Below are 12,606 nucleotides of genomic sequence, written 5' to 3'. Positions count from 1 at the left end.
TAGCAGGCTTTAAAGCCTAGTGCAGACTGCACGCAGCAAGCGGCAAGCGTCGAGCAGCAGCCAATCAACGAATGTGAACCGTCAACGAAACAACCAGCAAGCAGCAAGCGCTCGCTGCTCGACGCTTGCCGCTTGCTGCGTGCAGTCTGCACTAGGCACTTTAAGGCCTGTGTCCACGATGCTAGAACTTGGTCCAAGTTCTAGCATCGTGGACATTGGTCTTAAGAGGATGCTAAAGTCGTCTGTTTTACCGACACATTCGAATATAGTTTTTGCTGAATCTTTTTATTACTTTTTACGCCTAAAATAATATCAGGATAAGTTGCGGACCGCATAGCAGAACGTTTTTATACTTGAAACACTCGGGTCAGAAGTCTAATGAGAAAGATATTGGTATTTGAAATTTTCAATTTTTTAATCGTGAGCAATTTGAATTTGGCTTTATAAAATTACAAAATTCTTCCACGCGATTACAGTACGCGTAAAAACAAAGCGGAGGGTTCACGACTTTATATAAAAAACGAAGAGAAATTAAAAATATCAGCATGTGAAGCCTAACCACAATTACTTATAAAGCGATATTTTTAATTTCTCTTCGTTTTTATAAAGTTTGTATAAGTTCGTTTATATTATATAAAGTCGTGAACCCCCCGCTTTGTTTTTACGCGTATTGTAATCGCGTGGAAGAATTTTGTAATTTTATAAAGCCAAATTCAAATTGCTCACGATTAAAAAATCGAAAATTTCAAATATCAATATCGTTCTCATTAGACTTCTGACCCGAGTGTTTCAAGTATAAAAACGTTCTGCTATGCGGTCCGCAACTTATCCTGATATTATTTTAGGCGTAAAAACTAATAAAAAGATTCAGCAGCGCAAAAGCTATATTCGCATAGAGCCAAAGATATCAGATGGGAAAATTGGGGGAACAACGGAACGTTGGGCCTACACCGTCGCCGCGTCGAAACGCGGCTTAAGGTTTCGGGCGTAGACCGAGCCGCGCTCTATAACTGTCTATGTATAACCGATCCCACCGAGCCCAGCGGAAATAATGACGTCACAGGGGGTCGAGGCGCAGGCGAGACGGGCCTGAAAGAGGCGAATGCCAACGGAGTGATACATAGAGGCGGGTGACACGGTGCTTCGTCGGGCCGTCGGTTGGACCGTATCGCGTCTCGCGGTCTCCCGTTTAATGCGGCCGATCTCGCGCGATCTCGCGTCGTTGCGTCGCCCGCGAATTGCTCGTCCCTGTTGACAGCGGTGGAAGCCGTCTGCGGTCCCGCTTTCCCTCTCGGCTGTCTTTTCATGCAGGTAGGCCGAGCCTCGCGTACGTGTCTTTCTTATCTCGCCTTTCCCTTTTCGCTGCCGCGTACGTGCCGGGGTTACCTACGTATACGCGGCGCTCCCGCCGGGAGACACGCTGTTGTCGAGGGTGATGCCAGCGAGGTCCGCGTCGCACCCGTATCGGGAGCGAAGCGGCGAACGTGTCCTGGCCGGAGCGTCGCGAGTTCCCGCCGCACGCCCGCTGACCGTGGACGCCAACTCCGGGGAGCATTGATCCACGATACGCGCGTCTGAAGGCTAGTCTACAATACATGGAGCAAGCTGGAGTAAACTGGAGTAAGGAGTAGGAGTAAGGAAATAAATCCATTTTATTTCTTACTCTTACTTCAGCTCTTGGGCTTACTCTCGGAGAATCAAAATGCCATCAATCAGTGGCTACGTTCGGCAGAAAAAGCTGCTTTGCAACTGTTGTAAAATTCATGAATCTGATTGACGTATGCTCTTAAATTCACACAAGATTGAGAGAACACACCAATCAGATTCACGAATTTTACAACAGTTGCAAAGCAGCTTTTCCTGCCGAACGCAGCCAATGTTACAAATATTTTAAAAATTATGCCTGTATCTCAGCTGCCTTACACCAAAAGCTAGAAGTTGGGGCTCTCTCTTACTCCTTACTCCACGCTTACTCCACGTATTGTAGACCGGCGCTGACAGGATAACTCGTGATGCGGTATCTCCGGTTCTATCGGTGCAAATTAACTCTGTGATTATTTCTGCTTTTCAGAATTTGAGAGAGAGAGAGAGAGAGAGAGAGAGAGAGAGAGAAGAGACGCAAGTTCGGGATCGAAGTTAATACGTCGGTGAAAATAATTCACACTTCGATCAGCTTCTCTTATTCGCGGAGTTGTCGATAGATTTTTGGGCGCTTCTCTCAGCTGACTTTACGATTAATGCGAATCCAATTGTGTATTAACGATATTTCTTATTTATACTCGCTTGTGGAATAGAATGAAATTAAGTTTATGCATTTGTTTCTAAGAGAAAGAGAGTTATTTAATTTGAGATAATTAACTAAGAGGAATTCATAAAAAAAGACTCGAATTAAAACGAGAGAAAAATTCGTATCCGGAGGAAATGCACGACCGTTTAGCTTTCTTTACGCAGATCTGCCCGCCAGACTTTATCGCTGATACAAAATAATTGGGACGCTTCGGTGCGCGATATTGATCTCGGGGGGTGGGGGGGGGGGGGAATGTCTCGCACTCGCAGGCTTTGCTGCCACTCACGGTTTTACTGAAACCTTCATTTTTGCTACTTGCAGAGTGAACATTAATACGAATAAGCATGTCCGATCACTTTGGGCCGATCACTCTGAAGTGGGATCCCAAAAACTTGGAGATACGGACCATGTCCGTGGAGAAGACGCTGGAGCCGCTTGTGCTCCAGGTGACCACGTTGGTGAACACGAAGGGACCCAGCAAGAAGAAGAAGGGCAAGTCGAAGAGGGCGAGCGCGCTCGTCGGAACCGTGGAGAAGGCCACCACCAATTTTATCGAGAAGGGCGAGAAGATCGCGTACGAGAATCCGGATATCACGGCGGAGATGCTGAGCGCTGTGGAGGAAGTGAGGAAAACGGGAGCAGCAATGAGTATCGCTGCCAGGTATAACTTTACTTGAACAATTCCTGTAATGCTATTCACCTGCGAATTAAATGTATATATATATATTATGTTATATCGTCGTGCCACGCTGATGTAATACTTGGAATTACGCAGAGAGTTTTCCGAGGATCCATGCTCGTCCCTGAAACGAGGCAACATGGTGCGCGCCGCGAGGAACTTGCTGTCGGCGGTGACGCGTTTGCTCATCTTAGCGGACATGGTTGACGTCCATCTGCTATTGAAGTCGCTCTACGTCGTCGAGGACGATCTGAAGAAGCTGAAGAACGCCTCCTCGCAGGGAGAGGTGATCCAGAACATCAAGGAGTTCGGCAGAAACGCCGCCGAGCTGATTCAGCAGGCGGCCAAGCGCCAGCACGAGCTGAAGGATCCCCAGCTCAGGGACGATCTGGCGGCCGCCCGGGCCGTCCTGAAGAAGCACTCCACCATGCTGCTGACCGCGTCCAAGGTGTACGTGCAGCATCCCGACCTGGCGGCGGCCAAGGCGAATCGCGATTACGTGCTGAAGCAGGTGTGCGAGGCGGTGAACACGATAAACGACGTCGCTCAGGGGAAAACGCCGCCCGACCAGCATCCTTACGACGGCCCCGGCGAGCTGGCCGCCGCGCTGGACGACTTCGACGAGAGGATGGTGATGTCGCCGCTCGCTTACAACGAGGTCCGCACGCGGCCGAGCCTCGAGGAGAGGCTGGAGAGTATAATCAGCGGTGCCGCGCTCATGGCGGATTCGTCGTGCACCCGGGACGAGCGTAGAGAGCGCATCGTCGCCGAGTGCAACGCGGTCAGGCAGGCGCTGCAGGACCTCCTGAGCGAATACATGAACAATGTAAGTAGAGCCGCGATCGTAACGACGCGGATACGGCGTTCGCGTTGTCGAAGGGACAGAATTCGTTTTTTTTTTTATATAAGTAAACACGTATAAACGAATATACGAGTAATAATTTGGTTCTGAATACAATTGGGCTTATGTAGACTTGGGTCGGTATTCATGCTCGGATCTTATATTCAAGACCGTCTTAGAATCATCTTTAGATGCTCCATAGCCGATGAAATGTTCCATACAGCATCTTTAGATGAATTCAAGGCGGTCTTGAATATAAGATCTGACTATGAATATCGGCCTTACTTCTTGCAGTTTCTTTTTCTTCAATTTTGAGCGATAAGCCGCTAGATTAATATGGAATCTACAATTATAGCATTAATTATAACGTTCTTTCTTCAGTAAGATACTGTCAGTATTTTATCTTAGTTATATTAGATGGTAAACTTAGTTTCCGCGGTGTTTTTTGTTTAACAAACTCATTAATTTCGATATCAAAAGCAAAAAATACACCAATCAAAGTATTTGCCCTCGCTAGCTACACATTTTTCCCATCTTTCTGGCAACGAGTGGACTCCGCAACGATAGAACGATTGGTCTCTTGATGCAATCCATTCATCGATCTATTTTCGCACATCCTCGTAATTTTTGAAGTGTGTATCCACCAAGCCGTGCTGCATTGATCGGAACAAGTGACAATCTGAAGGAGCCAAGTCTGGTGAATACGCTGGGTGCGGGAGAACTTCCCACTCGAGCTGCATCAGTGTTTCCTTGACTGCTTTTGCAACGTGTGGTCGAGCGTTGTCGCGCAAAAGAATAACTTCCTCTCCTCTTGAATCTTTCCCATGTAGACGTTTGGAAACAGCCGTCGGAGTAACATTTAACGCTGCAGACAATTCTTGGGGCGTTTGAGCCGAGTTTTCGTCCAACAATGCTTGCACTTCGGTGTCGTCAAGCTCTTTCGGCTGACCTGAGCGTTGTTTATCATTCACATTAAAATCACCACTTTGCAATCGCTGAAACCATTCTTGGCATGTTCTTTCCGATGGAGCACAATTGCCATAAGCTTCGACAAGTAATTTATGAGCTGTAGTTGCAGTTTCAAGTCGAGGTAATGAAACAGCACACGTCGAGAAAACAACTTGTCACGTTCCACGTTTAATCGAGAGAAACAAATGGCATTGCTCGCTTAAATGAATCTTTTCGCACTGAATTTTATGCCGCCAGTTTCAGATGCCAGAATAAATTACACTTGCAACTAGCGTCTAAATGTGAGCCGCGGAAACTAAGTTTACCACCTAATACAAATGTATAATACCGCTCGGTCTACCTTCAAGCCGTAGAATGTTAGTTCTCCGTCATGTAAGTTTCTAGAGAGCGTACTGTTATCCAGGCAGTACGCGTATAGGACATGCGATTTATTCTTTTTATTGAAACCATGTTGATTCTATTGATTTGTTTTTGTCGGTGATGGCCAGTTACAGCGCGCTCGGGGTGGGAGACGGGTAAATATGCGAAGTAATTCTACATTTTCTATGGGTTTTGTTGCGCATAAACACGTTACTCTTAGATCTCTTTCTCTCTCTCACACACTACCAATGCATACTTATTGTTTAATGACCAGCACTAATCGTTAGCTCTTTATTAGCTGTGTGCTTACGATTCGTTTTAATTTCTTTTTCATTTCCTTCACTCTTACATGCGAATATTAAATAACTAACGTCACACGTTGTAGCTACGTAAAATAACCAGAGACTCAAGCGCAATATACAATGCAATAGACGAGACGATGGATTGGCATAACCGTAGAAAATTTGAGCTGTATATACAATTCATGCACACGATTCGTAGCGTATAAATATACATAAAACTTGTAAATATACCGCTTGCCGCAGTCACGTTGCTAAAAAAAATTATGATGCAATTAAATACTATTTTTTTTAGAAGACATCTCATTCCCATCTATCACGTATCAATAACATTATTCTGACGATTTGGTTTACGTATCCTCGTCCTTTAATACACGTTTACAGGGTGTCCAGTGGTCAGGGAATTGTCGGGAAATTCTAGAAATCTGGCAATGTCAGGGAAAAGTGAGGAAGTTTTACGATTTATCTGGATTTTTACATCGTTTCACATTTTTCTCTGAATAATATAAAGTTTTTAGAAAATAATCTTTTCTTCGGCTCTCAGTACACGAATTTTCTGTTTTGCTAAACATCAATTTATTTATAAGTGGTCGGTAATTTATATCTTCATCGTCGTGTTATTTTATTTCAATGTGTTCAACTGAGGCAAAACTATAAAAAAAGATGAATTACTAAACAGTACTAGCTAAGTAAGTTACTATCTAGTAAGTTGCAAGCAAAATGCAGTTAAGCGAGACGAAAGCATCATATATGATTACGTACGGTATCACAAATGGTTTGTAATGATATGTTCGTTTCTATTACACATTGTATTATACATAGATGGTATAATTGCTTTAATTTAAATTTTTCATCTTTTTAAATTCCGGATTTCTGTTTGCCGAGAAAAATGCTTCAAGTACTTCGTCATTTAACATTTACTTGATTTACCATACAGATGCACGCAAATGATGCATCTTGTAAAAAGTTACACCAAACGGTCAGGGAAAAATTAATTCCGGCTCCTGGGAAACCTGACAAAAGTCAGGGAATTCTTTTCATTGAGTTTGCTGGACACCCTGGATTATCTGTTTCTGTGATACGAACCGGATTTAAACTAACAATAACGTCGAATATTAAGCAATTGTTTACAGCTGTACATTGAAAATCCAAGAATAATTTATCCAGCCCCGGAATTAATCGACGAATACGTGTTGACAGATGGGCGTCAAGGAACAGTCTGAGGGCTTAGAGAGGGCGATAGATCACATGTGCAGGAAGACCCGCGATCTTCGCAGGCAGCTGCGCAAGGCCGTGGTGGACCACGTATCGGACAGCTTCCTGGAGACCAGCGCGCCGCTGCAGGCCCTGTACGAAGCTGCGGAGAAAGGTTGGGTCAAGGAGGTGGAAGAGTACGCGCTCATCTTCACCGAGCACGCGAATAAACTGGTGGAGGTAAGAGGGAATTTTATGAATTTCTTGTACAAATACGAAAATAAATATGTCCATTCGAATACGCATGTGTTACCGAGTGTTTTTTTTTTTGAAATATCTCGTGTGTAACAAGAAGATTAATTGTACCTTTGCTTTGAACAGGTGGCCAATTTGGTGTGCAGTATGTCCAACAACGAGGACGGCGTGAAGATGGTTCGCTATGCTGCGGCGCAGATCGAGAATCTTTGCCCGCAGGTGATAAACGCCGCGCGCGTGTGGGCCGCGCGAAACTCGGACGTCGCTAAGGACAACATGAAGGTGTTCCGCCAAGCATGGGAGAATCAGATGCGCGTCTTGACGGAGGCCGTGGACGACATCACCACGATCGACGACTTCCTGGCGGTCTCCGAGAATCACATTCTGGACGACGTCAACAAGTGCGTCCTGGCGTTGCAGGTACGACCCGGTGACGCCGACACCCTGGACAGACACGCGGGCGCGATACTCGGCCGCTCCGCCAGGGTCTGCAACGTCGTGCAGGCCGAGATGGACAATTACGAGCCGTGCATCTACACCAAGCGAGTTCTCGAGGCGGTGAAGGTACTCAGGAAGCAGGTGATGCCAAATTTCGAGCAACGAGTAGAAGAGGCCGTAAACGCGCTGCGCAGCAATCCGGCGCAGGAAGTGGACGAGAACGACTTCATCGACGCGTCCAGGCTGGTGTACGACGGGGTTCGCGAGATCAGGCGAGCTGTGCTGATGAACAGGGTAAGAGGATCCATCGCGACGTCCGTAATCGACGTTGCGTAATTGCTCCTCGTCTCGTCGTTTCTAATTTCTCTCGTTGTTTTTCAGGCGGACGAAGATCTGGATCCCGAAGATGTGGAGTTAGACGAGCATTACACGTTGGAAACACGTAGCAAGTCCAGCGCTCAGACCGGCGAACACGGCGTGGACGAGTATCCGGAGATCAGCGGCATCACGACTGCCCGCGAGGCGATGAGAAAGATGCCGGAGGAGGACAAGCAGAAGATCCTGCAGCAGGTCGAGTACTTCCGAAGCGAGAAGCTCAAGTTCGACAAGGAGGTGGCAAAGTGGGACGACGCCGGCAACGACATCATCGTTCTCGCTAAGCACATGTGCATGATCATGATGGAGATGACGGACTTTACTCGCGGTCGAGGCCCCCTCAAGACGACCATGGACGTCATAAACGCGGCAAAGAAGATCTCCGAGGCTGGCACGAAACTGGACAAGCTGACCAGACAGATCGCCGATCAGTGCCCGGAGAGTTCCACGAAGAAGGATCTCCTTGCGTACTTGCAACGCATAGCGCTCTACTGTCATCAGATGAATATCACGAGCAAAGTGAAGGCGGACGTGCAGAATATCAGTGGCGAGCTGATTGTTTCCGGCCTAGACAGCGCAACCTCCCTCATACAGGCTGCCAAGAACTTGATGAACGCTGTTGTGCTCACCGTCAAGGCTTCCTACGTCGCGTCAACCAAGTACCCGCGACAATCCACGGTAACGGTAAGTCTCGTCGGTATTCATTAACTCTGCAGCAGAGCTAAGCTAATCTATTCCTGGGCGTTATTGCAGTTAGACAGTAATTTGCCACATTTGAGATTCTTCGCAATTTATCGCTGTATCCTTTAGCTTCGCTAATTAGATCTTAATATTAAAAGAGAGATACTGATATAATTTTTTTACTACACACTAGATGCATATTTCTATTTTATAAGATTAATTGCATATCGTGTTTTTTTATTATATTTTTTTGCTGTACACTAATATATGTGGACTTTCAGTATGTAAGTATATGCCATTCTAACAAGCCATCCGTGCATAAATAGCGTGCGATAGTTCGAGAGAAGTTGTTTAATAACCTTTTTGCGGTATTATTAAATATTGAAAATTCGAAAGTTCATAAAACTCAATATTGTATTATACGTGTACATGTATAAGTAGTGTTAAAACACTTTTAATTAATACAATCTTCGAATATGATCGTAAAATTATTGATAAAAGTATAGATTATATGCATATAATAATACAAATTTATTACATTTCGATTAGTCTCCCATCGTCATATGGAAGATGAAAGCCCCGGAGAAGAAACCGTTGGTGCGTCCCGAGAGACCAGAGGAAGTTAGAGCGAAAGTACGTAAAGGTTCGCAGAAGAAGGTCCAAAATCCGATACACGCGCTCTCAGAATTTCAGAGCCCTACCGAGAGCGTGTAAGTTCTCTAGATGTAAGTAAACGATAACAGAAATAACATAATGTCACGTCCCTGTGTCTTGCTATATTTATTTGCTACGACATTTGCGATTTACTTTGCCCGATCAGTGCAGAGCGATCGATATGAAAGAAGAAAAAGGTCGTCTCTAAAACCATCGGATAAATTATGAGATGTCTGAGTAGGTTCCTGATCTAAATATAAAGTGACATCCGTTGTATCGTTACTAAATGTCGGGGCTGACACGGTGATTAAAGGAGATCGTTTCGATGAAGATTTTGCATCTGTTCTGTCGAGGAATTTTCCAACTCTAATAATCTAATCTAATGGGAAACATTTGTCATCGCTTGTGTTTTTCTTTCAGTTTTATGATAGAAGCGTACAAAGTAATTCGTTGTCTTCTACCGACCTTTCACAACAATTGACGTCTTTTAAAAAATTTTATATCTACTCCATAGGTTACTGTGCAGAGTGATTCGTTCCTCCATGTATTCTTATATCTCGCACGCGTGTACTAGCTACGCTTACACTTGGCGCGAGACACTACCGTGTCTCGTGATTACTACCAATGTCACCCATTTTTTGCTGTCACATCTAATGGGTTGTTAAGAATTTTTAATACTTGATAAGAACCAGTATTACTGGTCGAAACGTTGTATGTTTTAAACGAAATATATTGTGCCAGTTAATTGTCGACGTTATCCTTATTATTTGTTCTTTTTGAAGATTGGCAAGTTAGTTTGATACTTATTTATTTGAGATTTACAATGATAACATTTCAAAAAGTATATTGAATCGTTAGACAAAATTATTCAAGCTATGCCAAGCTTCACGTTTCGATCATATAGTCGACCGCATTGGATGGAGTTTTACTTGTATATGGTCATCGGTAACAAAAGCTTACACGTTGCCATTTTGAAGAATTGCCGAATCACTCGCATCCATTAATGCATACACATTGTAAATAAGCGGAACGTGTGTGTGTGTATTTGATTCATCTTTTTTTTCGTGTCGATCGCCAATTAGTCGGACACAGCGAATTACATGTAGCAGGGCATAAGGACGTAACTACAGAACGTATTATTATACAAGCATCACCTTTCAAGAATTGTAAGGCCAAGATATTTTATTTTCGATGATATTTAAGATGCGAGGAATATCTAATTATTACGAAGTGACGCACGACTCCGTGTGAGATCGCTCGATAGTCGGCGGAAACCCGATCCTCTTTCTTACCGCATGTCTCGGTTTTATGAGAGCTCGATTAAAGAGTTGAACGTTACGAGGAGTGTAAGGTGAATGGTAATGCTTTGGAAATTCGTATTTATCACTTACAATTAGTAATCATTGTGCGGTACGCTACGCATGAGTATTCAAGTATGTTAGTTATTAGTTTTTAATCGCGAGAACAATAATCGTAATACATGCGTATATACATAAATCCCGAGGAGTAACCAACGGAACTGTGGAGAAGATTTCGGAGGATGATTACGAATTAAAACAAAAAAGGCTGACGTACATATACATCTCCCATTTTACGGAGGCACAACTAAAGATAATGACTTTATGTTTACAGATTATATTTATTTGTGAATTCACGCTGCACGATCGTCTTTATATTCGACAAGTTTTACGTGATAGATTTTACCCTAAATTTTTTCCAGCTGCACGAGTGACATCTTACTCAAGCAGCACAATTATAAAAATACTTCCTGTGTATCGATTGTTCGAGGACACGCTATTTCTTATGATGAAATCTTTTTATATTATTTTATATTGTGTAGATTAGTTACTTTTTGTATACATCACTAAGATTTATTATTCATGTCTATTCGAATACGTTTATATAGATTGGAAATCCGTTTTTGTATATAAATTTTTCTTTTCGCGAGAAAAATCTATATCTTCTAGGAATTCTTATACGAAGCTCATACAGGGGTCGATAAAACTTAATGGATTGACACAGTATTGTATCGAAATAAAGAGACTGCAGAATTTAATATATTAACTTGTATATAAGTAAATATATGCCCATGTTATTTTTAATTTTTGTATAACGAACAACCGAAATGAGAAAGGGAGTGCGAGAGAAGGAAATTCCAATTTAGTCCATATCGCAACGATAATAATCTTTTACTAACGACTTTAATAACCGAGTATCTTATTTCAGAATTAACGTTAACTATTAAATATATTGTACTTCATGTAATATTTGCAATATTAGTAAGATTTCAATTATTGAAAGGCCAAAAGAAACCGAGAGCAATATACACATTGCTCTATAAATTAAGTAATTATATATATATATATATACATACATCTATTTCTATTTATATGTACGGAATGTTTTTCGTATTTTGTAATATACGAAGTTCTCAAATGAGATATAGATATCAAGTATTACGATTATATTCAAGTGGTTCCCTATCGTCTATAAATAGAGCCAATAGGGGGATAACATCGTAGATATAAGAATTATACGTTCATTATATTGAAGACATGATTTACTCGTTACAATTAATTTGTTCGATGACGATTATTTTCGTTTATGCACGATCATTTTATTTCATGTAATTCTCTAGATAGGACCACGATGCACCAGTATCATTCTCTGGCCCGTTTTATAATTGCAAAACACAATGCAATACAAGATTTATTATATTCTATACTGATGCCAACGTAATTCATTGTGCGTCATCACTGTGCACTAAATATACAATAATGCTGTACTTCCGATTTCTTTTACAGGACGTATTATTTCAGTATTCCGATTACGTGTGTACGCATATTTTTACGTTATTTAGATAATCTACGTAAGATCGAGCCATCGATCGCTACGATGAAGCGGATGCCAATATATTGTGTAATAAGTCGGCGTCGCCTTTTTTATTATATAAAATAAGTATTACTTATACTGAAGTTACTTTTAAGATTGAAATATTGTAATCAATATGCTGCCAAATATAGGGTGATGCATTTCTCATAACAATGACGTGTTTTTTTTTTCTGAGCGAGTATACGTTCATTCCCAAGATATCCAGGTACCGCGCACGGCGCTCCTACTACGATGTTGGGGATTAGAAAATAAGCGAAAGCTGATTTTTTATCTACATTTTGATACATATATCTCTATATTTCTCGATTTACACGTACACGTTAAATGCTACAGAAAAAAAAAGGAGTATAGGCACGAACAAAACCACAAATGCAAAAATTTACTGGAAGTGACGAAATACATTATAAGTTAAAATAGCATGTATATATAAAAGTAATATCACCTATCTTGAATTAATACAATATTAATTATTTTTACAATCCAATCTGCGTTGCATTGCACAAGGTATGATGCGATAAATATGTAATAACGGAGAATGTAGATTACCATTCTTCCAGAGATATGACTTAAACATAAAACTTATATATTTTTATGTCATTTTGCTTTTGTACTTTTTTTTTCTTTTGATTAACATAATCCTAAAAAGATACAGTTATTTTTCGTAAACACGCAAGTGGTCGAG

At 42.2% G+C, this 12,606-nt stretch overlaps 1 protein-coding gene across 4 annotated transcripts; it reads left to right on the top strand.

The window, feature by feature from the left end:
• The first annotated feature begins 884 nt into the window (after positions 1-884).
• LOC105564108 (catenin alpha) lies at positions 885-12,294 on the top strand. Of its 4 annotated transcripts, XM_012016236.1 has the most exons (9): positions 885-1,311; positions 2,609-2,948; positions 3,063-3,792; positions 5,265-5,291; positions 6,636-6,869; positions 7,011-7,616; positions 7,704-8,381; positions 8,928-9,103; positions 9,199-12,294. In XM_012016236.1, exons 2-8 carry the CDS (start codon positions 2,632-2,634, stop codon positions 9,090-9,092), a joined length of 2,757 nt encoding a protein of 918 aa, XP_011871626.1. In that variant the 5' UTR covers positions 885-1,311; positions 2,609-2,631; the 3' UTR covers positions 9,093-9,103; positions 9,199-12,294. The 4 variants fall into 4 exon arrangements, with proteins under 4 accessions (XP_011871626.1, XP_011871624.1, XP_011871625.1 ...); XM_012016234.1 differs by having other exon boundaries at positions 886-1,311; positions 8,928-12,294; XM_012016235.1 differs by having other exon boundaries at positions 886-1,327; positions 8,928-12,294.
• Positions 12,295-12,606: the final 312 nt, after the last annotated feature.

Source organism: Vollenhovia emeryi, unplaced genomic scaffold, assembly GCF_000949405.1.
Source record: "Vollenhovia emeryi isolate VEMERY1.0 unplaced genomic scaffold, V.emery_V1.0 DF939168.1, whole genome shotgun sequence".
In the NCBI taxonomy this organism is placed as follows: Eukaryota; Metazoa; Arthropoda; class Insecta; order Hymenoptera; family Formicidae; genus Vollenhovia; species Vollenhovia emeryi.
Note: the sequence above shows the minus strand (reverse complement) of the source record. Positions and strands in the feature narration are given on the sequence as shown.

Coding starts and splice junctions, on each gene's coding strand:
- LOC105564108 (XM_012016236.1), top strand. CDS start 2,632: ATGTCCGATCACTTTGGGCCGATCACTCTGAAGTGGGATCCCAAAAAC. Junction 6,870..7,010: donor ACGCGAATAAACTGGTGGAG/GTAAGAGGGAAT, acceptor TGCTTTGAACAG/GTGGCCAATTTGGTGTGCAG. Junction 8,382..8,927: donor CGCGACAATCCACGGTAACG/GTAAGTCTCGTC, acceptor CATTTCGATTAG/TCTCCCATCGTCATATGGAA.